The sequence below is a fragment of the Rana temporaria genome, chromosome 1 (genome assembly GCF_905171775.1).
Source record: "Rana temporaria chromosome 1, aRanTem1.1, whole genome shotgun sequence".
Lineage (NCBI taxonomy): Eukaryota > Metazoa > Chordata > Amphibia > Anura > Ranidae > Rana > Rana temporaria.
Window position 1 is genome coordinate 345,926,551 of NC_053489.1, and position 22,404 is coordinate 345,948,954.

At 41.0% G+C, this 22,404-nt stretch overlaps 1 protein-coding gene across 2 annotated transcripts in view; it reads right to left on the reverse strand.

The window, feature by feature from the left end:
* DGKQ (diacylglycerol kinase theta) overlaps nucleotides 1-22,404 on the reverse strand; it is a 224,149-nt gene that overhangs the window by 97,820 nt on the left and 103,925 nt on the right. For both annotated transcript variants that reach the window (XM_040361947.1, XM_040361938.1), the window contains exons 5-7: nucleotides 19,229-19,354; nucleotides 16,274-16,427; nucleotides 13,691-13,759 (exon numbers count right to left, since the gene is read on the reverse strand). In XM_040361947.1, coding sequence (XP_040217881.1) covers nucleotides 13,691-13,759; nucleotides 16,274-16,427; nucleotides 19,229-19,354 — 349 coding nt within the window. The remainder of the gene's footprint in view (nucleotides 1-13,690; nucleotides 13,760-16,273; nucleotides 16,428-19,228; nucleotides 19,355-22,404) is intronic.

Here is a 22,404-nt window from a genome sequence, read left to right on the forward strand (position 1 = left end):
ACAGTTCTCAGATCAGCAGATGACCTTTATCAAGTGCACCTAAGTTGCTGATCAGAACTCCCCGCCAGCACTGTCACTTATCCCATTCCACACACCACCCCACCAGGGAGTTATGCTGCGTACACACAATCAGAAATTCCGACAAGAAAAGTCCGATATGAGCTTTTGGTCGAAAATTCAGACTGTGTGTATGCTCCATCAGACTTTTGCTGTTGGAATTTCCGCCAACAAAAGATTGAGAGCAGGTTCTCTATTTTTCCGACAGAAAAAAGTTCACCTTGGTTATATGTTTTATGGTACTATTTGTGAAAAATTTTCAATAATTTTTTTTGTGGAAAAAACATGAACCGTAACCCTTGGATGCTCCAACCACCTCCTTCAAAATCTTGTGACCAAAGCTAGCATCTGCAGTTGCTGTAATGTCAACCTTGTAGAACCTGGCAAAAGGTATGAACAGATCACCAGGAAGTTGATTTACAAACTTGAGAAACTGAGGCATGATGATTATAAAAATGGCTCAGGTACAGTGAGACGTAACGGGAAAAAGAAGGTTCCGACCTTTACTAGCATACGGTCGAACCAACGTCTAACAAATCCCCCAAGAAATAGTGGAGTCTGTCCTTTCTGGAACCATCCATAACTATAAAAAGGAGGAAGCATAACAAATGAGCTCTGCCATAATTGACGTCAGAGGATGCTTGTTAATCGGACAACTTGCCCAAGTACAGAAAAAACTCTAAATACGACTTGGGGCTGCCAGGCAAAGCTCTCCCCCTAAGAACTCAAGGCCACTTTATAACTCGGATTCAGTGCCCTATGCTTTTCTTGTTGACTGTCAGTTACAGATTTACACGCCTGGTGTATTTACATTAATATGGATAATTTCAGTAATACTCTACTCGTTGTAAATGTTCATCAAATGTTTTGTACCAAAAACAGTGATGGAGAAAGTTTATTTCCTAGCCTTTAAGAGAGTAGGATTGACCAAGACCAAAAGGCCCTCGCCTCTAAGGACCATGGTTTCAACATATTAAGTTTGTTAAAGGCTGTTAAAGCCAGCAACAGTGAAGTAGGATAGAACACTGGCCTTTGGAACAGGCCTCTTGGAAAGCATAGCAGGAAGCGGAGAAATACCACATATGCTTCCTGGGCCAATTCGGTGCAAATGCCCTCCATCCCTATCCTGCAGAGGAGGAGGGGGCTGTAGCAAAAAAAGAATATATCAGGTTTAGTTGATCCTGTGGCATCACCAGGGCATCCACTGTAAATGCCTTATGATCCCTGGACCTGGAGACAAAGCTGTGCATTTTTTTGTTGAATTTGGAGGACAGAGAATCCACATCCAGCGTCCCTCACTTGTGGCAAAAGGGCAAAAGGCATGGAACAACCCCCCATTCTCCCAAAATACAGACACAGACAACTGAGAAGGTCTGCCTGACAATTTTACACACCCGATATGTAGACTGCAGACAGGACCAAAACGTGCAGTTCTGCCCAAGCTTCATTTTGTGCGACTTAACCTCTGTGCCTCCTGGATGGTTGATGTAAGCCACAACAATTTCTCTTGGATTCTTTCCTAACCAATTTGTGTACAATATTAGTGGAGGATAATCCCTGTAAAATGATAAAGGCGACCACAGTATAAAGATCCATAACCCCAGTATGGTAGGGGGTGGCATAATCAGCATATCTAGGATAGAGAGTAACAATTCTCTTGTAGACGTTGACTGGATATAAATGCAGCCAGCTAGGCCAGAAAAAACGAAGAAAAAAAAATAGAACAAAAGTAACCGCCCAAAAACAATTAAAAACCCTCCTGGCCCTCAACCCCAAACACTTGAAGGCTTTTGTGACCATAACCAAAACTGCAAAGCAGGCGGGACACGGTGTAGTCCCTCAAAAAACCTTTCACACGGGGCGGATCAGTAATGATCCACCTCCATGTGTCCGTAAGCTCAGCAGGGATCGCTCCGTCGATCCCCGCTGAGCCGGTGGCTGACAGGGCGGTCCCAGCACACTGTGCAGGGACCGCCCTGTCTTTTCTCCGCTCTCCCCTATGGGGGATCGGATAAACACGGACCGTGTGTCCCTGTTCATCCGATCCGCAGACGGAAGAAAAAAATAGGGTTTTCTTCCGTCCGCAAAATAGGATCTTTGCAGAGGCGGGTGATTACGGGTGTCAGCGGATGTTTATCCGCTGACACCCGCAAGCACATAGGGACCAATGTATGTCCCTTTTTCATCCGCAAACGGATGGATGAAAAAGCGGACATACGGTCCACACATGTGAAAGGGGCCTTATGCATAGAATGCAAAAACCTTCTGCCTTTCCAACTCTTTTAAGTACAACCACTTAATATTGGTATGAGCACTCTTCTCTAACATGAAGTCAGTATGTTGCAAAACGAGTGAAAGTGAAAGTATGACCTTGGTTAGAAAATAATTTTTTAACACTTCAGTTTAAAAGAGATACAGTATAGGATAAATATATTATTTCCAGATTTGGGAACTGAAGTCATCATAGTTTCACCCATAGAAGGCAATATTTCCCACTTCAAGGGCTTGGCTTCAAGGAGTGACTAAACAAAATGTTTCTACCCTTAACCCCTCAGGTCCCTAGAACTTTATTTTTTCTTACAAACAGTGAAATGAAAATCACGTTTAACAATTACAGTGGGGATCGAAAGTTTGGACACCCCAGGTAAAAATTTGTATTAATGTGCATAACGAAGCCAAGGAAAGATGGAAAAATCTCCAAAAGGCATCAGATTAGACATTCTTATATGTCAAAAAAAGTTAGATTTTATTTCCATCATTTACACTTTCAAAATTACAGAAAACAAAAAAATGCTGTCTGCAAAAGTTTGGGCACCCTGCAGAGTTAATATCTTGTACTGCCCCCTTTGGCAAGTATCACAGCTTGTAAACGCTTTTTGTAGCCAGCCAAGAGTCTTTAAATTCTTGTTTGAGGTATCTTTGCCCATTCTTCCTTCCAAAAGTCTTCCAGTTCTTTGAGATCTCTGGGCTGTCTGTCACGCACTGCTCTTTTAAGGTCTATACATAGATTTTCAATTATGTTGAGGTCAGGAGATTGTGAAGGCCATGGCAAAACCTTCAGTTTACACCTCTTGATGTAATCCCCCGTGGATTTTGAGGTGTGTTTAGGATCATTATCCATTTGTAGAAGCCATCCTCTCTTTAACTTCAGCTTTTTCACAGATGGCATCAAGTTACCATCCAAAATTTGCTGAAATTTTATTGAATCCATTTTTCCTTCTACTCGTGAAATGTTCCCTGTGCCACTGGCTGCAATACAACCCCAAAGCATGATCGATCCACCCCCATGCTTAACAGTTGGACAGAGGTTCTTTTCATTAAATTCTGTGCCCTTTCTTCTCCAAGCGTACCTTTGCTCATTCCGGCCAAAAAGTTATATTTTAACCTCATCGGTCCACAGAACTTGTTTCCAAAATGCATTAGGCTTGATATATGTTCATTTGCAAAGTTCAAACGCTGATTTTTGCAGTGAGGACGTAGCAGAGGTTTTCTTATGATGACTCTTCCATGAAGACCATATTTGTACAAGTATCTCTTTATAGTGGAATAGTGTACCACAACTCCAGTGTCTGCCAGATCTTTCTGGAGGGATCGTGCAGTCAAACGTGGGTTTTGAATTGCTTTTCTCACAATCCTGCGAGCTGTTCTGTCTGATATTTTTCTTGGTCTTCCAGTTCTTGCTTTAACTTCCACTGTTCCTGATGACTGCCATTTCTTAATTACATTCCGAACAGAGGATATTGACATCTGAAAACGCTTTGCTATCTTCTTATAGCCTTCTCCAGCTTTGTGAGCGTCAACTATTTTCAGTTTCAGTTTTATAGACAACTGCTTAGAAGAACCCATGGTGCTGATTGTTGGGGCAAGGTCAGATGAGTCTGGGCATTTAAAACCTTTGAGATTGACATCACCTGGTCTTCCTAAAAGCACAGCATTTCCCAAAAAGGCCAAAACAAACCGTAAACCTACGCAGTGTCATAAATAATGTCAAATGCAAGGGATTTCCCCACAGTTTGGTAATGTGTGGCTATTGGCTTTTAAACTGCAGTCTAGTCATACCTACCTATTATTAATGTTACTCCCCTTGTTGATGTAGTCTCGTATGTTGGCAGGACATGCTTCCAGACATTTAGGGTGCCAAGAATAAACTTACAAACGAGTGCCAGGTTAAATCTGAATGTAACGCTATTTCACCAATTAAGGTTTCTCAGGAAATCAATGTATAATCATTAAAGTAGGCATAATTATTGGAAGATTATACAAAATTATAGGCAGCAGCTAGCAAACATACAGCTATACTTTAAATACTATATTTTTTGTGGTGCTTTCTCATACTCCCACAACTCAGTGTAATTTCTAAAGCTACAGTAAATAAATTCAAACACACTGTACAAGTGGGCACGTAATACTTACATTTCCAGTAAGTGTCAAACAAAGATTTGCTTTGTTAAAAAGCTACAATCGCAGCTGTTGGCATCTGACACTTCCAAACATCTTATACCTGGTTCTAGTTGCTCCCATCTTATAATTAATTTGCCTTGGATACATTTAAAAATGTTAAATGGCCTCTAAAGCTGGCCATACATGGATCGATTCTCAGCCAGTTCAGCAGCCATCAATCAAATTCAGTACAACCAGAATGCGACTACTGCCTGCAGCTACAGCTGCTAGCAGTAAAAATTGTGTTCTGATGGAAAAAAGACTATCATCAGTAACTGCTTTGATCGGGGAATCAATCGGTTTTCTTTCCATGGTTGCAGTTAAGAAAATCGAATCATCTATGGATTGTCCAAAAAAAAATTTCCCCCCAAAGTGAGCATTTCCCATAAACTGGTTGTTCCATTCCTTTTATTACTTTAGTTACCAAGCATTAAACCTTCTACAAAACATATATGTGCTTTATTTTGGATGTGGTGCCGGAAAATTTATTGCTCTAGGTGTGGCCCTACAAGTGATTAATGCAGAGGTAATACTATCACAGCACGTGCATGTCATGATCTGTCTTTTAAACATTCCAAGATTGTTATGTGCTGTGCAGCGGCCATTTTGGACTGAGTGCTGCTTTTAAACTTGCATTTAAATGTATAGGCTGCAATTGTATTACCATTAATTACCAAAGTGCATAACCTTGAAGTTAGAATTATTTGCAGTTTTACTGCAAAAGTTGGCACATAATACCACTGATAAATATCCTTTATCCCCTGAGTCACTGCCACTTGTCAGTTCTTTATCCTAAAATTTGCACTCTCAACTTGCTTACAAGGCTAATAGGAGGAATAGTATGTAATGATTTAGTAAAATCTAAAGAGAACTTATCATCAACAGCTTTTCAAACATCTAGGATTTAAAATGTTCTGATAAAAATGTGATGGGGATATTTACACCCAACCATTAAATTGACACAGTATGGCTTACTAGTGGACCCCAGATACCATTTTTAACCTACATAATGACAATACATGTCCTATGTCTGTCTTTTTGGACTGTCCCTTTTAAAAAAAAAATTGTCTAACCACTTCAGGCCCGGAGGATTTTCCCTGTTAATGACGAGGTAATTTTTTGCGATATGGCACTGCGCCTCTGACAATTGCGCAGTCGTGCGACGCTGTACCCAAACAAAATAGGTGTCCCTTTTCCCCACAAATAGAGCTTTCTTTTGGTGGCGTTTGATCACCTCTGCGTTTTTTATTTTTTGCGCTATAAACAAAAATTTTGAATATTTTTTTTAAACATTTAGTTTTTGCTATAAAAAATATTTCTTCATCAGTTTACGCCGATATATATTATTCTACATTGTTTTGGTAAAAAAAATGTTTGTTTTTTTGCAATAAGAGTATATTGATTGGTTTGCGCAGAAGTTATAGCGTCTACAAAATAGGTGTTGTATTTATAGGCATTTTTTTTTTTTTTAAATAGCGACTAGGGTTGTCCCGGTACCGATACTAGTATCGGTACCGATACCTAGCATTTGTGCGAGTACTTGTACTCGCACAAATGCTCCCGATGCCCAGTCCGATACTTTTTATCGGAGAGTGGGCAGAGAGCTGGGCGGTGACCGAGCAGAAAGAGGGGCGGGGGAACGGAGAGTGGGCTGAGAGAGCTGTGGTGGGCATAGAGAGGACGGAGAGAGGGGCGGGGACGGAGAGCGGGCGGACAGAGGAGTGGGGATGGAGAGCCGGCTGAGAGAGCTGTGGTGGGCGGAGAGAGGGGCGGGGACGGAGAGCGGGCGGACAGAGGGGCGGGGACGGATATCGGGCTGAGAGAGCTGTGGTGGGCGGAGAGAGGGGAGGGGACGGAGAGCGGCGGACCTAGAGGGGCGGGGACGGAGATCGGGCGTAATAGTGTTACAATTGGCGGTTTTAGGCAATAAAGTGTACATATGTATGTACCATATCTGCGGGCACAGCTACTACAGTGACCTCTACAACTTCCAGCACAACTTCCTGTAATAGGGTGACAACAACCACCCTTTTTTTCAAGGTCTGTATGAAGCAGCACCATTTTACAGATATTCACAACATGCCAATGTATAGCATGCCGACATGTCCAGCCTCAGGTTCAGCCTATTAGAAGAAAGAACTTTTTTAACACCACCACAATGATTGACAGTAGCTGCTTCTCTCTACTTGCAAGTCGATTGTGGTGGATTTATCAATGTTGGTTTATCCTGTACAATTTTACTATACTTTATAACGGGGATATGCAATTAGCGGACCTCCAGATGTTGCAGAACTACAAATCCCATGAGGCATAGCAAGACTCTGACAGCCACAAGCATAACACTCAGAGGCAGAAGCATGATGGGACTTGTAGTTTTGCAACAGCTGGAGGTCCGCTAATTGCATATCCCTGCTTTATAACATGACATTAAAAAAAAAGTATCGGTATTCGGTATCGGCGAGTACATGAAAAAAAGTATCGTACTTGTACTCGGTCCAAAAAAAGTGGTATCGGGACAACCCTAATAGCAACGATCTGCGATTTTTAGCGGGACTGTGACATTGCGGCAGACAGATCGGACACTTTTTTGGGACCATTGACATTTATACAGCGATAAGTGCTATAAAAAAAATTGACTGATTACTGTGTAAATGTCGCTGATAGGGAATGGGTTAACACTAGGGGAGATCAAGGGGTTAAATGTGTTCCCTCATGTGTGTTTCTAACTGTGTTCCCGATAACAGCAGATCTGTCTCGCCTCTGTCAGAATGAGGATTTGTGTTTTTTTTTTAAAACAACAGTTTTTATTGTGATTTTTTTATTTGCATACACACAACCAAACATAAAATAAGAAAATAAATAGGAAAAGCCATTTCAAAAAAATTACACTGTGAAATACACTTATGTCACATGCGGTTACAATATGTATAAATGCAAATATTCAACCCTACAGTAGCATAGTAAGGGGGAAACAATAACTAAGGAAGATATTGATGGTCAGACTTTCAGGCCAAGGAAATATAGTTTAAAAAATAAAGTTTAATAACATATTAAATTAATACATGATATTACATAATGATTATTAATTACAACAATTGACCACTGTATGCACAATCCTCAGAAGTCGCCAACGCACGTTTCGCCGTGGGGCTTCTTCAGGACGAATAACGAGGAATTTTTAAGTAACAGAGAGATGATTAGTTATATCACAGATGGTCCTTCAATGGATACATCCATAGGGCACAAATAGCAAGTTGTATCGCCAGACCATTCAAGAGCCTGTCCACAAATTTTCAAAAAAAGGGGGAGATCTTGTAGGGACAATAAGGTCAACATACAAGTCGCCCGCTTGAATCAGGTGTCACAGGAAAAAATTGCACGTCCAAAATGCTATAATACGTGGTCCGGGGCCCACTGGGACAACAGATAACTCTTAGACAGCAGTCCTAGAGACTAAATCACACACAATGGGTCCTCACTTGTGTTACTTTCATGTACACCCTGGGACACAGACGTTATCCTCTTCAGCTCTATGACATCTGAGAATAAGCTTACAAAACTGTTGCTGAGCTTAGGGACCGCTCTATTGAGGACCCATGGTGTGTGATTTAGTCTCTAGGACTGCTGTCTAAGAGTTATCTGTTGTCCCAGTGGGCCCCGGACCACGTATTATAGCATTTTGGAGGTGCAATTTTTTCCTGTGACACCTGATTCAAGCGGGCGACTTGTATGTTGACCTTATTGTCCCTACAAGATCTCCCCCTTTTTTTGAAAATTTGTGGACAGGCTCTTGAATGGTCTGGCGATACAACTTGCTATTTGTGCCCTATGGATGTATCCATTAAAGGACCATCTGTGATATAACTATCCATCTCTCTGTTACTTAAAAATTCCTCGTTATTCGTCCTGAAGAAGCCCCACGGCGAAACGTGCGTTGGCGACTTCTGAGGATTGTGCATACAGTGGTCAATTGTTGTCATTAATAATCATTATGTACTATCATGTATTAATTTAATATGTTATTAAACTTTATTTTTTAAACTATACTTCCTTGGCCTGAAAGTCTGACCATCAATATCTTCCTTAGTTATTGTTTCCCCCTTACTATATAAACAGATGCGGCCCATGTGAGTGCTATGCCTTTGTGTCCTTTCTTTCTTCCCCTCTTTCTTCTTTTTTCCTTTTTTCTTCTTATTTGCGCCTTAGCTTTTTCTTCTTCCCGTTTTCTATTCCCAAACCCCCTTTTTTTGATTCAATTACCTACAGTAGCATAGTCTTATTAGCACATCCAAAACTATTCTGGTCATTCATTCAAGGTGCAAAAACGTCACTTGTTGTTTAGCATCATGTCTGTCTCCCCACGGCCTGCCGGTCTCCAAAATGCTCAACCACCTCCCAACACATGACTCAGAATGACCCTCCATAATCCTCACGTTTGAGCAACCATATTATGATTGTATTAAAGCGGAGTTCCACCCAGGAAAACAACATTTGGCCAAAAGTATTAAAAAAATAAAATAAAATAAAAGTGAAAAAAAAAAAAAAATTATACTCACCCGAAATACCTGTTGCTATGCGGAAGTCCGTAATCTGCCTCTTCGGCACCGCGGAATGTTTTCTTCTTCTTCTTCTCCTAGTGAATGGGGCGCGCTGCTTTCTGGGAACTGTGTGTGTTCTCAGAGAGCAGCCGCCCATTCACAAGCCGGCACGAGACTCACACAGGCGTAGTAGGAAATGGGCAGTGAAGCCGTAAGGCTTCACTGCCTGTTTCCCCTAGTGTGAATGGCGGCGTGGGACCTGCATCGATCGTGGGATCGGCATCGGGGGGGGCCATCAGCGCGGGCACGTAGGACAAGGTAAGTGTCCTTAGTAAATGTCAGCAGCTACACTGTTAGTAGCTGCTGACTTTAAAAAAAATAATAATTGCTGGTGGAATCCCGCTTTAAGCAACGTGTTTCCATATAGCTGACTGGTTGACTTTTGAGAGAATAGCCAACAATATAAATCCTATTCATTCATCACGAGCCCGCCGAATCATCAACTTTGCAGTATTCTGAGAGAAACCAGTGCAAATGGAGCCAGTCTAGGCACCACTAGACATAGCTCCCAAAGTTTGTAGAATTTATTTGGTGTGCCCCTATTTCCTATCATCAAGGGCAGGGGTCTCCAAATTGCGGCCCGAGGGCTAGATGTGGCCCTTTACTAGCCTTTATCCGGCCCTTGGGGCATTATTCCTCACACAGACGCCAACAAGGGAGCACTATTTCTCCCACTGATACCAATGATGGGATACTATTCCTCCTAATAATAGGGGCACTACTCCTCCTGAGACCAACCTTGAGGCCATATTTATTGTCACCGATTCTGGGCCCGGGACATTTGCTGTCTCCGCTGGCCACAATTCAACCCTCCTAAAGTCTTAAGGGGAAAAAAACTGGCCATTTGTTTGAAGTTTGGAGACCCCCTGATCTAGGGGAAACATCACAGATTTTCCCAGAGTAAATAACATAGCCCGAAAAAGAGCCAAAGGTGTATATGAATGACATAAGGGAGGTTAGGGATTTGTCCATTTCCCCAAGAAACAATAGAGCATCATCAGCGTATAATGACATTTTCTTTTCCTATCACTTAAAACCACAGAGAGCTTCAGACTGCCTAACAGCTGCGGCCAGGGGTTCTATTGCCAGAGCAAATGATAGTGGGGACAGGGGGCATCCCTGCTGTGTACCCCTATATAATCCATTAGTTTACCTTCAGGCCCTGGGGGCTGAATATTTGTGTATTTACTAACAAACATCCCCGTTCTGGCTCTTGTGCTCGCGGCCACCATCCATGTGCCTCGGGTCCCGAGCCTGCCATCACCTTTAAAAGATGCCAACTTACACCTACGGTGATTTGTGGGAATGAGCTGACCTGTCGCAGAGCTCAGTGGGACATCTGGCCTACAACTTTTCAAGTGTGCCAAACGCCGAAATTTTTTCGGCAAGCTTATTTCTTGAAAAAAAAGGAGTTTAGCGCGTGGGCGAAAAATTTAAAAATCATATTTTTCCTTTCAGGGAAGGCGTCCTTTGTTTTGTTTTTAGAATAGAGTCTGGGTCACACACACACACAAAAAAAAAAAAAAAAACACTTCCCACTGTTTTTGGGAGTCTAAATTTTAAGCGCAAAGCGCCTTACCTATGCTAAGCAATTCAATCATCACTGAGAGAAAAACAGTTTAGCTGTTAGCAATGCATGAACCAGTTTGTCCAAACCAGGGTTCACACTTTATTTGGATATCCACTATACAAACTGGTAAAGGGAGATTTTCAACTACTTCTATGTTCAAACATAGAATACTGTGCTTACCAGACGGCCTGGACTCCCCAGTCATCAAGGGAACAGGATCCTGCTTTTATTTAGCTGTAGAGGGTGCAGGTACATGTACCAGCAAACCAATAGGAATTGGGAAAACACGTGATTTCTGCAAGCCACTTGCTTATTTTGGACAGCGTTGTCCTAGACTTTCAAGCAAATATACAGTCAGGTCCATAAATATTGGGACATTGACACAATTCTAATCTTTTTAGCTCTATACACCACCACAAGATGTGCTTTAACTGCAGACTTTCAGCTTTAATTTGAGGGTATTTACATCCAAATCAGGTGAATGGTGTAGGAACAGTTTGTATATGTGCCTCCCACTTTTTAAGGGACCAAAAGTAATGGGACAATTGGCTGCTCAGCTGTTCCATGGCCAGGGGTGTGTTATTCCCTCATTATCCCATTTACAAGGAGTAGATAAAAGGTCCAGAGTTAATTTCAAGTGTGCTATTTACATTTGGAATCTGTTGCAGTCAACTCTCAATATGAGATCCAACGAGCTGTCACTATCAGTGAAGCAAGCCATCATTAGGCTGAAAAAACAAAACAAACCCATCAGAGATAGCAAAAACATTAGGTGTGGCCAAATCAACTGTTTGGAACATCCTTAAAAAGAAAGAACGCACCGGTGAGCTCAGAAACACCAAAGGACCCGGAAGACCATGGAAAACAACTGTGGTGGATGACCGAAGAATTCTTTCTCTGGTGAAGAAAACACCCTTCACAACAGTTGGCCAGATCAATAACACTCTCCAGGAGGTAGGTGTCAAAGTCAACAATCAAGAGAAGACTTCACCATAGTGAATACAGAGGGTTCACCACAAGATGTAAATGATTGGTGAGCCTCAAAAACAGGAAGGCCAGATTCGAGTTTGCCAAACAACATTTAAAAAAGCCTTCACAGTTCTGGAACAACATCCTATGGACAGATGAGACCAAGATCAACTTGTACCAGAGTGATGGGAAAAGAAGAGTATGGAGAAGGAAAGGAACTGCTCATGATCCAAAGCATACCACCTCATCAGTGAAGCATGGTGGTGTCATGGCGTGGGCATGTATGGCTGCCAATGGAACTGGTTCTCTTGTATTTATTGATGTGACTGCTGACAAAAGCAGCAGGATGAATTCGGGAAATATTATCTGCTCATATTCAGCCAAATGCTTCAGAACTCATTGGACGGCGATTCACAGTGCACATGGACAATGACCCGAAGCATACTGCGAAAACAGCCAAAGAGTTTTTTAAGGGAAAGAAGTGGAATGTTATGTAATGGCCAAGTCAATCACATGACCTGAATCCGATTGAGCATGCATTTCACTTGCTGAAGGGAAAATGCCCCAAGAACAAGCAAGAACTTGAAACCAGCGTCTGGTGATATCCATGCGTTCCAGACTTCAGGCTGTAATTGACTGCAAAGGATTTGCAACCAAGTATTAAAAAGTGAAAGTTTGATTTATGATTGTTAATCTGTCCCATTACTTTTGGTCCCTTAAAAAGTGGGAGGCACATATACAAACTGTAATTCCTACACCGTTCACCTGATTTGGATGCAAATACCCTCAAATTAAAGCTAAAAGTCTGCAGTTAAAGCTCATCTTGATCGTTTCATTTCAAATCCAAAAAGATTAGAATTGTGTTGATGTCTCCATATTTATGGACCTGACTGTATGTCCCCTTAGATGACTTTAATAGCAGCCGTTTACCTTAACATAGGAAACCGGTAATACTTATGAGCTTCCCTTGAAACTGAACAGTTTATAAACTGGATTATCTATTCTTGTCAAGTTGTGGAAATGACTGTCATGTGCCTTCAAGCACTGACTTCACATTTAGGGAAACTTTCTATTAGCTAGATCAATATATAAAACTGTGCATTTAGCTAATTGCTGTGGTACTGGGCTTATTGGCATAAGCTACGGCTATTCCTGGAGGAATTATTGCAATTTTTTTGTTGCTGGACAACCAATTTTTTTTATTAAAGTGTTTGGAAGTCACAAATGGATATGAACGTTAATATTCTATTAATATAGTTATACAGGGGTTGGACAAAATTATGAAAATAAAGGAAATAAATTGTTACATACGTTTTCAAAATGTGACAAGGAATTAAAGTGTTTATTGACCAATGCCAGATCTTGTGTAAGTTCACCTTACAGATTTTAAGGTGAACTTGCACTTTAATTTACACTATTTGTGAACCATCGTATTTGTTGCACATTATAAGTGTCCCAGAAGACTGCAGGGAGGACGGGGAGAGGAAAACCAAGGCGATCCGAGCAGAAGTTGGAGCGGGTACCTGTCAAACCTAGATACCCGCTTCCCCCCCAAAAAAAATTGCATGCCAAATGTGGCAGGGAAGGTGAGGAGTGTAAAGTGGAACTTCTCCTTTTGGGTGGAGCGTCGCTTTAACTTACATGTTGCGCTGGTTTTAAGCTTCACTGTATAATTAGATCTTAAGGAATCATGTAGACAACTTTTTAAGAGGCAATCTCATATTTGTGGCATCTAGCTATTAAGCGATTGTGTCAAACATTTCTATTTAGAAGCTTTGGGCTTGGTAAAATGGTCAACAACACATGCATGCACACGCACACACACGGCTGCTAGTAAGGTTCAATAAACCCTATAATGAGCAGGTAAGTGCGGTCACTCAAGCTGTGAGAAGCACCCTATATGAGAGCCAGGTGGACCTTGGATTGTTAACATATGCTCTGAGAAAAGGTTATTGCATTGAAAGGGTTACCATTTTCATTTAACCATTAAAAGACATGATGTAGCTCATTACTTTTTTCAATATGCATTTCAGCATTATAATTATGCAATACGTACTTGAATCATTTGATGTGGGAGTCTCTTTTACTGATCCTTGTGTTATTCCATCTGTTTCATTGTCTTCATCTATCAAAATAAAAATAAACATTTCAATATTTCTACAAGTTATATAATTGTACAAGATAAAAGAAAACTGCCTGCCTAAAATTAAAATAAATCAACACTTCTGTGCATCTCTCGTTTCTGAGTACCTTTACATCCATTTCTACACCTACATTAAATCGATTATGATTTAGTTAATTTTTTTTACAAACATGTCATACTTACCTGTACTCCACAATGCGCTTATGGCTCCTCCCCCCTTCTGAGCGCCCCCATAGCAAACCGTGCTATGGGGGCACTTATGCAGGCTCAATCCCAAGCCAAACTCTGTGTCCATTGACACACACAGCGTGGCTTGGCCCCACCCCCCACTCTTTCCTCACAAGCTGCGATTGACAGCAGCAGAAGCCAATGGCTGTTCAGTCCCGGGTACAGCGCTGGATCGAGATCAAACGCAAGTATTTGAGGGGCTGAACACAAAAGTTTTTTTACCTTATGCAGTGTACACACGATCGGACATTCCGACAACAAACAAAATTGTTCGCTCAAACTGCGCACACACCGTCACACAAATGTTGTCGGAAATTCTGAACGTCAAGAACGCGGTCATGTACAACACTACGACGAGCCGAGAAAAATTAAGTTCAATAATTCCGAGCATGCGTCGAATTGATTCTGAGCATGCGTAGGATTTTTGTGCATCGGATTTGCATACAGACGATCGGAATTTCCAACAAAACTTTTGTTGTCAGAAAAATTGACAACCAGCTCTCAAACATTTGTTGTGGGAAATTCAGACAGAAAATGTCCAATGGAACATACACACGGTCGGAATATCCGACCAAAAGCTCACATTGAACATTTGTTGTCGGAAATCTAGAGAATGCATCAAGGTAAAAAAAAAGAAAAAAAACTTCTACCTTTACAACAACTTTAACCTTCTGAACTGCCTACCAGTGTTGGGCTTGATACACGAGCGGGTAGAAGATCTAATACTTTTTACCTTCTAGAAAGCATGCGGGGAACTGAACTATGTACCCATAACCGTGCCCAACATTCACTCTGCAAATGATATATTTAGGTGGACACATTATTCAAATCAAAATACAAATTCATATTCATTAGCCCCTTGTTAGCTTTCCTGTAGCTACATATCTAAAAATTGGTGTTATATTTATTACATAAAATGAAAAGTGTAATAGCAGACTCTAAACATAAGTAGCACTTCAAAAACAATTCAAACCATAATTCCAGTGAACAGTGTACTAACAAACAAAACTATAAATTGCATAGTCCTCCAATCAATTGGTCTATGGCGATATATTTCTTGGTATATTATTTATTTATTTACTAAATGTATATTGAGTAAATCTGTAATATGGAATGGCGTTGAGGGAACAGCTTCCTCTCTGGTTGTGGTGATTCATTGGAAAGATAGAGCCTCCTGCCCTGTACCTGTATTTGGCCAGCAGGGTAATTATATATACATACATACATACATACATACACACACACACACACACACACCGATCACCCATAACTCTGACCACTGGGAGGTTAAATGAATAACATTGATTATCTCATTACAATGGCATCGGAAAGTCTGGGGATATATTAGGCAGCAAGTAAACATGTTTTCCCTTGAAGTTGATGTGTTGAAAACAGAAATAAAACAGGCATTACAGTTTGTTGCGTTTGGGGCAGTGTTGCCTCCGACTGGTCAGGGTGCCCCCATGCTGACCAGTGTCCAGGAGCGCCTATAATGGGCACCAGAACTGGACCACGAAGCAATGGAAAAAGGTAGCCGGGTTCTGATGAATCATGTTTTCTTTTACAGCATGTGGGTGGCTGGGTGTGCGTGTGTGTCGCTTACCTGGGGAAGAGATTGCACCAGAATGCATGGGAAGGCGGTAAGCCAGCAGAGGCAGTGTGATGCTTTAGGTAATGTTCTGCTGGGAGACCTTGGGTCCTGCCATCCTTGTGGATGTTATTTTGATATGTATTACCAACCTATACATTGTTGGTGACCACATAAACCCATTCATTAAAACAGTAATGGCAGTGGATTCTTTAAGTAGGATAATGCACCATGCCACACAAGTCCAATCCATAGATTCCCAACTGCGCAACTGCTACTGACAGCTTGGCGCAATATAAGACAGCATACCTTCAGCGGTCTAGTGGTGTCCATGCCGTGACAGGTCAGGGCTGTTCTAACAAACAGGGGACTACACAATATTAGATGGATGGTAAAAAATGTATGGCTGATCGGTGTGTGTGTGTTAAAATACTATAGAATTTTATTGAAATGAAAGCTAATAAGTTTCCTATTAAAAAAAAAAAAAGAAAAAATTATTAAATTAGAACATTTTAGTCTTGTAACGTACCAGAGAGCGAAAATTTCAGAACTTTGCTTTTTAAATAAACTGACTTAAGTTTAAACTCATGAAAGAGAATAAAAAGAGCACTGCAAGAATAGGATAGGGGCACCAAGCCATTTTTAAAACCAAGAACAAGGCAGACCAGATGAATACAAACCTGGTTCTGTTTGAACATTCTCCGATATTCTGAAGCACTGCAGCTTACTAAAGTTGCGAGACTGTAAGTGAACACAGTTTGGCGGAAGTACCATATTTCTTAATCTTCCAAACGTGCACTCATGGTTCAGGATTACATAACAAGCTGCATGTGCCTGAAACGAAAACAAAGGTGGGAATATGAAGAACAAAGTTAACTTCACATGAAATTCAGGAAATCAAATCTTGTGTGAGGTCATTTTACAAAGGTTTATGCTGTGGTTTAGAGATGTTGAGGCGAGGGGTCAGTAACTACAGTATTAGTTTTTCAGGTGTGATAGCCTTTGTGGGTGTAATAAGTGACACAAAAAAATAAAAAAATGTTATGCCAAAGTCTCTGTTCTGGAATTCGAGGTGGAAAAACTTTTGTTCCCAAAAAACTAATGTAAACGAGATGGACAAAAGTCTGACCAAAAGAGCAGATGGTGAGACTATAGCCTTGTACACATGATCAGATTTTCGGATGACCGTTCATCTGGTTTTTGTTGCATGCTAGTCTCATGTTGAAAGTGAAGAGGTTACTCACCATACAGAAATCCTCGTACGACAGAATACAACTTCAGAAGTGATGTAATGTATTAAATAATTTTGTATGTATTATTTTGTTTCTGAGCATGCATAGTCTTGCTTTTACGATTTTTTTTTCGTATGAAAACCATACTAGTTATATACAAAAATCAGACGCCAAGTTCACATATGACAAAAATGTTAAAGTCTGCACATCCAGCTTTTGTCGGACGAAAAAAAGGAAACCGGCTGTCGAAAGCACCGTACTAAGGATCCAAAATTGGCACATCGTTAGTCGGATGAAATTTTGCTTCCGATTTTTACGTACGGGCCTTTAGTCTTGTTGGAGCTGATGCATTTCTGAAACACTAGGACCTTGCTGACTCAGGGGGTATTTTATTGTTTTCTATTGAAATAGAACAAAAATGTGCCCACTAACATGAAGATTTTGCAACAAGCTAGAAATCACTATGACAATGACCACTTGTGGCAGTTAGAAGCTCCGATTATCCCACTATAATGTCTTGTTCAGACCTGCAGAAACTCTGGCAACCCCCCACCACAAAAAGTGATCTGCAGTAGATCACTTTTCAGAGGGCAGAGAAATGCCACCTCCTCACTGCCGATTTTAAGTCTGAAAAGGCTTGAGTATAGTGATAATCATACCATAGTTATATTAACTTAAATGGGTTGCATTTGGCAACAGTATTGCCTGCCAAACGTGACAGAAGTTGCATTTCTGCTGTGGCCATGGCATATGTGCAGCTCTGAGTGGCTGTGTGTTCCTGCTGAGGTGGGCCATCAGGGGTGGTAAAACCACATTTGAAATAGCCCTAAGAGAATGTCACACTGCCCTAGAGAAGTCTGACTGTTGAAACTGAAGGTCAAACCAGGTGTGTTGCTTGTAACTAGGCCATTAGACCACATAACAATCCACACAAAGGAGGTTTGAGTATTTAGATTATAGTTCTATATTCCCTTACAGTGTATCAAGGCTGTATCCTGGCCCAGGCCTGGGGCAGCACGGAATGAGTCCCTTCTGGCTTGTGCTACACTGTTAGAATAGCTCCAGTCTTATGGGGCAGAGAGGCAAATTAGTCTAGCACCCCCATTAAGCGGCCGCACTGCTTCTAGTATGCGGGCGGGCGGTATTCTGCAACTGTGTGTGTGTGGGGGGGGGGGGGGGGTGGTGGTGCTTCTAATTTTCAAATTTTGACCATCATCCTGGACCACAAACCTTCCTCACTGTGTTATATGTTTTCTGCTGCACCATTGGCATGGTTATATCTTCTTAGTCCTCTCCATAAAATGATCCGAAATTTCTGCTTAAAGTAGAACTATAGGCAACACTTATTTTTTTCATTTTGGATAGAGTAAGGGAGGGTTAGAGCCCGTCAGTTTATTTTTTACCATCCCTGTCCCATTGCAGAGATTTCCCTTCACTTCCTGCCCCATAGCCAAACAGGAAGTGAGAAGAAATCTATACAGAATATATACTGTAACTAGAAGGATTCACCTTTATCAAAAACTGCCTATGCAGTTATGGGGTGTCTGTAGATAAAAACAAGCTGTGCCGCTCTGACTAAAGAATAATATTCTTGCTATGGGTGTCGTCCCTTTACGTACCTCATGAAGCCTGACTGTAAAACTTCTAGGACATTACCAAGAGAAGCCTAGTGATACTGTTCACCTTCACAGGAGTGAACTTTTTTTTTATGACCCTAAACACCCCTCTATGTTGGCCTATGTGTCCCTGTACACCTACTGTAGGTGTTTACCAGCAGAAATCAGAACGTAACAAAATCACATTCAGGAAAGGAGCTTTTAGGGTAGAAAAAATACCTAATGCGCCTTAATGTGTGTAAGCGTACCTTAAAGCTAGGCGTGTTTAGCGCTTGAGTGTTCATTCAATTTAATGGCCAGAATAAATAACTATTCAGGACATTGAAATTCATAAACATCTGAACTCCTCCAAACCTGTTTGAAAAATTTGGATTTAGGAGCATGTTTAATATTACTTGTGGTGAAAAGACGTATTGGGGTGTATTTACTAAAGCTAAAAAGGGCAAAATTATACACATTTCTGCATAGAAACCAATCGGCTTCTAACCTCAGCTTGTTTAATTAAGCTTTGGCAATAAAACCTGGAAGCTTCTCTGCATAATTGTGACCAATTTTGCCCTCTTTAGCTTTAGTAAATAAATGCCATTATGACAGAACTGGCCTGTTAAAAGGTGACAATGCCAAATCATTAACTCCCAATAAAGTGTAACTGGTCACCCTTGCATACATAAACTCCAACTTTTTATGTGCAATGTTTAATAAAATAGCTATCACTTGCAAACAAACTGAATCAGAACCTTTAGAAATTACTTATTCCCATAGCAGAAATATAGGCTATTAGATATACCTGAATACCACACCATTCACATCTCATGCCAGAAAGGACTTCAGAGGAGCCACACGTTTTTTTGCAGACTTCACAACGAGCATTTGAAGACAAATTTCCCTCTCTCCAGTGATGGTGGTATGTATCCTGATGCACAAAAAGAAGCACTTTAATAGTAGTAAAACAATAAAAACTGTTGCACAAGCAGGTCAGGCTTTAGAACACTTAAGCGGGAGTTCACCCGAAAAAAAAAATTTAACAGTAGATTGGGCCTAATTACGTGAAGCAGAATCGGGTGTTTTGATTAAAATCAATGCAGTACTTACCTTTTTTGAGATAGATGTTCTCCCGCCGCTTCCGGGTATGGTCTTCGGGACTGGGCTTTCCCATTTGATTGACAGCCTTCCGACGGTCGCATACAGCGCGCCACGAGTTGCCGAACGTCGGTGCGGCGCTATATGGCGCTGTGCACCGACGTTCGGCTACTTTCGGAAACTGGTGACGCGCTGTATGCGACGGTCAGAAGGCTGTCAATCAAATAGGAACGCCCAGTCCCGCAGCCCATACCCGGAAGCGGCGGTAGAACCAGTTCCGCAGCCCATACCGGTGAAGCGGCGGTAGAACATCTATCTCAAAGAAGGTAAGTACTGCATTGATTTTAATCAAAACACCCGATTCTGCTTCACGTAATTAGGCCCAATCTACTGTTAAATCTGATTTCTACATGTACTTCTATAAGGGCTCATTTAAACTTGCTTCGACTTCATCACACATTAAAGCCCCTACTGCTTTAACATGCTTTTTTTATGTGTATTTGATGCGTTAGTGGTGTTTCAATGATGCTTCGGTGGTGCTTTAATGATACACTGGTGATGCTTTTTTGAAGCTTTAATAAAGCTTGGAAGATGCCCTGTGTGCGTGATATCTCATACCTGCAATACCTTATAAACAAAGCGAAGCTAAAGCTGAATAAACTCCTCTCAAAGGCTGCAAGCTGTGTGCTTTGTCATAGACTCTTATGGAGGCTTTTGAAGCACCACAAAAGCGACATAGGGTATAATTTTTGAAGCAAAGCAAACAACGTGTGAACAGGACTGTAAGCTGACCAATTTATTTAGTGACCAGGGTTTTGATTGGCGTTCAGAGTGCTTTAAAAAAAACATGTTCAATGGCATGTTTTGAAGCAAGAGTAAACGAGCCCTAAAAGTCCTGCCTGAGAGTAGACACAAGATTCCCCCTATCACCATTATTAGTCATAACTTTTCTCTATGTGCGTTTCCCTGTTTTAAGCTGCCCAAAAATGGCTCAAATTTTTGCTGACTGATCAAAAAGAGAACAAAAACAGAACAGATTTCTACATCCACACAAAATGAATGGGGAAATCCTCCCTGCTGTGTCTTTATATTTTGACAGTGGGACTCCCCTGCTGTTAAAATACACTGATCAGGGCTACAGCCCATTAGCTGTATGTGCTGATCAAATGCTGTTTTTTCAGTTGCACTGTTCGACAGAAGCTGGTCAAACCAGCTTCTGTTGAACTGACGGGGCTACACATGGCTTAAAATTTGACTGGTCCTTACTGAACTTGAAAAATTTCAAATCATGTATGGCCAAATTTTGTGTCAATTTGTCACTAGGGATTTGACTTACTTGAAATTTGAACCTAAGTCCCGCCTACTTTATGGCATCCTGTCCTATAAGAATGGCCTTAAAGCAGAGTTCCACCTATATAAAAAAAAAAAGTCAGCAGCTACAAAAAGTTCAGCTGCTGATTTTTATTAATCGGACACTCACCTGTCCCAGGTTCCAACGATGCGGGCGTACAAAGCCCCGCTCGTCTCCCCCTCCTCTCTGCTGCGCCGGAATCGTAACTGTGGGCGTGACCGTGCTGCTCGCCATGATTGCCGAACAATCATCTGGGACCTGTGACGTGTCCCAGATGATTGCCGAGAGGGAGATGGGAGAGGTGAACTTCGTTCCGGTGCCATGGAGGGTTTCTGCTCCCCCCAAAAAAATTACTTGCCAAATGTGGCATGTCAGGGGGTCACCTTCCCTTTAGACGGAAGTTCAATTTTTGGGTGGAACTCTGCTTTAACATTAGTTATGGCACACGAATAGGAAGGAGGGTTTTAAATAGGGCTTAGTCCAAAAGTCAGGGAAGTCAAGTTCAAAGTAACAAAGCAAATCTAAACAAAGGGTCAAATGGAAAAGGGCTTTCTGGTTACCAAAAGATATTAATCACTCATCAGCATCGCCTCCTAGGAAGTGTTTTAGTATTAAATGTTTAAAAACATCACACTAAGATGACCAACAGTAAAGCGAAACCATGATCTTACTGTGCCTGTCCCTACCACTCAGTTATAATAAGCGCTTTGTTTTGCATTTTACTACTTCTTTCAAGAGTTTCCCTTACATACACTTTTTCAAAAATATTATTTTGGGTTACATTATGCTATAGATTTAGATGCCAAGAGTGCTTTGAGGAGTTCTTAGTTATTCTCCAAACAGGAACCTGGCAGAAAATCCACTGGGCTACTCTAAAAGTTGGAAGGAAAAGGTGAATTTGACATTTTGATATTACTCATTGGTGTACTTCTGTTCCCAGTCCCACTTTACTGAATCTGTACTATGAGAGTTATTCAGTACTGCAAAATGTGAACAAAACCAACAACCAGCAATCAGTGTTTGTCTCATCACTCTTTTTTTGCATCACTTTACTGTATGTAACTACATTTATTGTTTCAAATATTTTATTGAATTAATAAAACAGATATAATTGCATACAATAAATTCTCATTGTATAACAAAAGACAATGGGTATAATAAACAGAAATACAAAGTTAACAGATTAAAAACAACGACATACATAGTCATATAGCCATAAGGAGGGGGTAAAAAAAAATTGGAAAGAAAAAGGGGGGTTATGTAACATTCTACAATAAGTAAAATAGAATTTGTAAGACTATTAAGAAGTACCAGATAATTGAAGAAATTCCCTAGTATTTTTAAAGTTCAACCAACAGGCCCAAGTATCAAAAAAAAGTAGTGGGAGAGTCTCTAGTTTAATAGATCATGTTTTCCATGTCGGCAATATGTCCAATTTTTCGTAACCATTCAGATATGGAAGGGGGATTTTGTAACTACATTTATTAAGTGTTTACTACCATAGGATATTTCTGTCAATTGCATTCTGTATT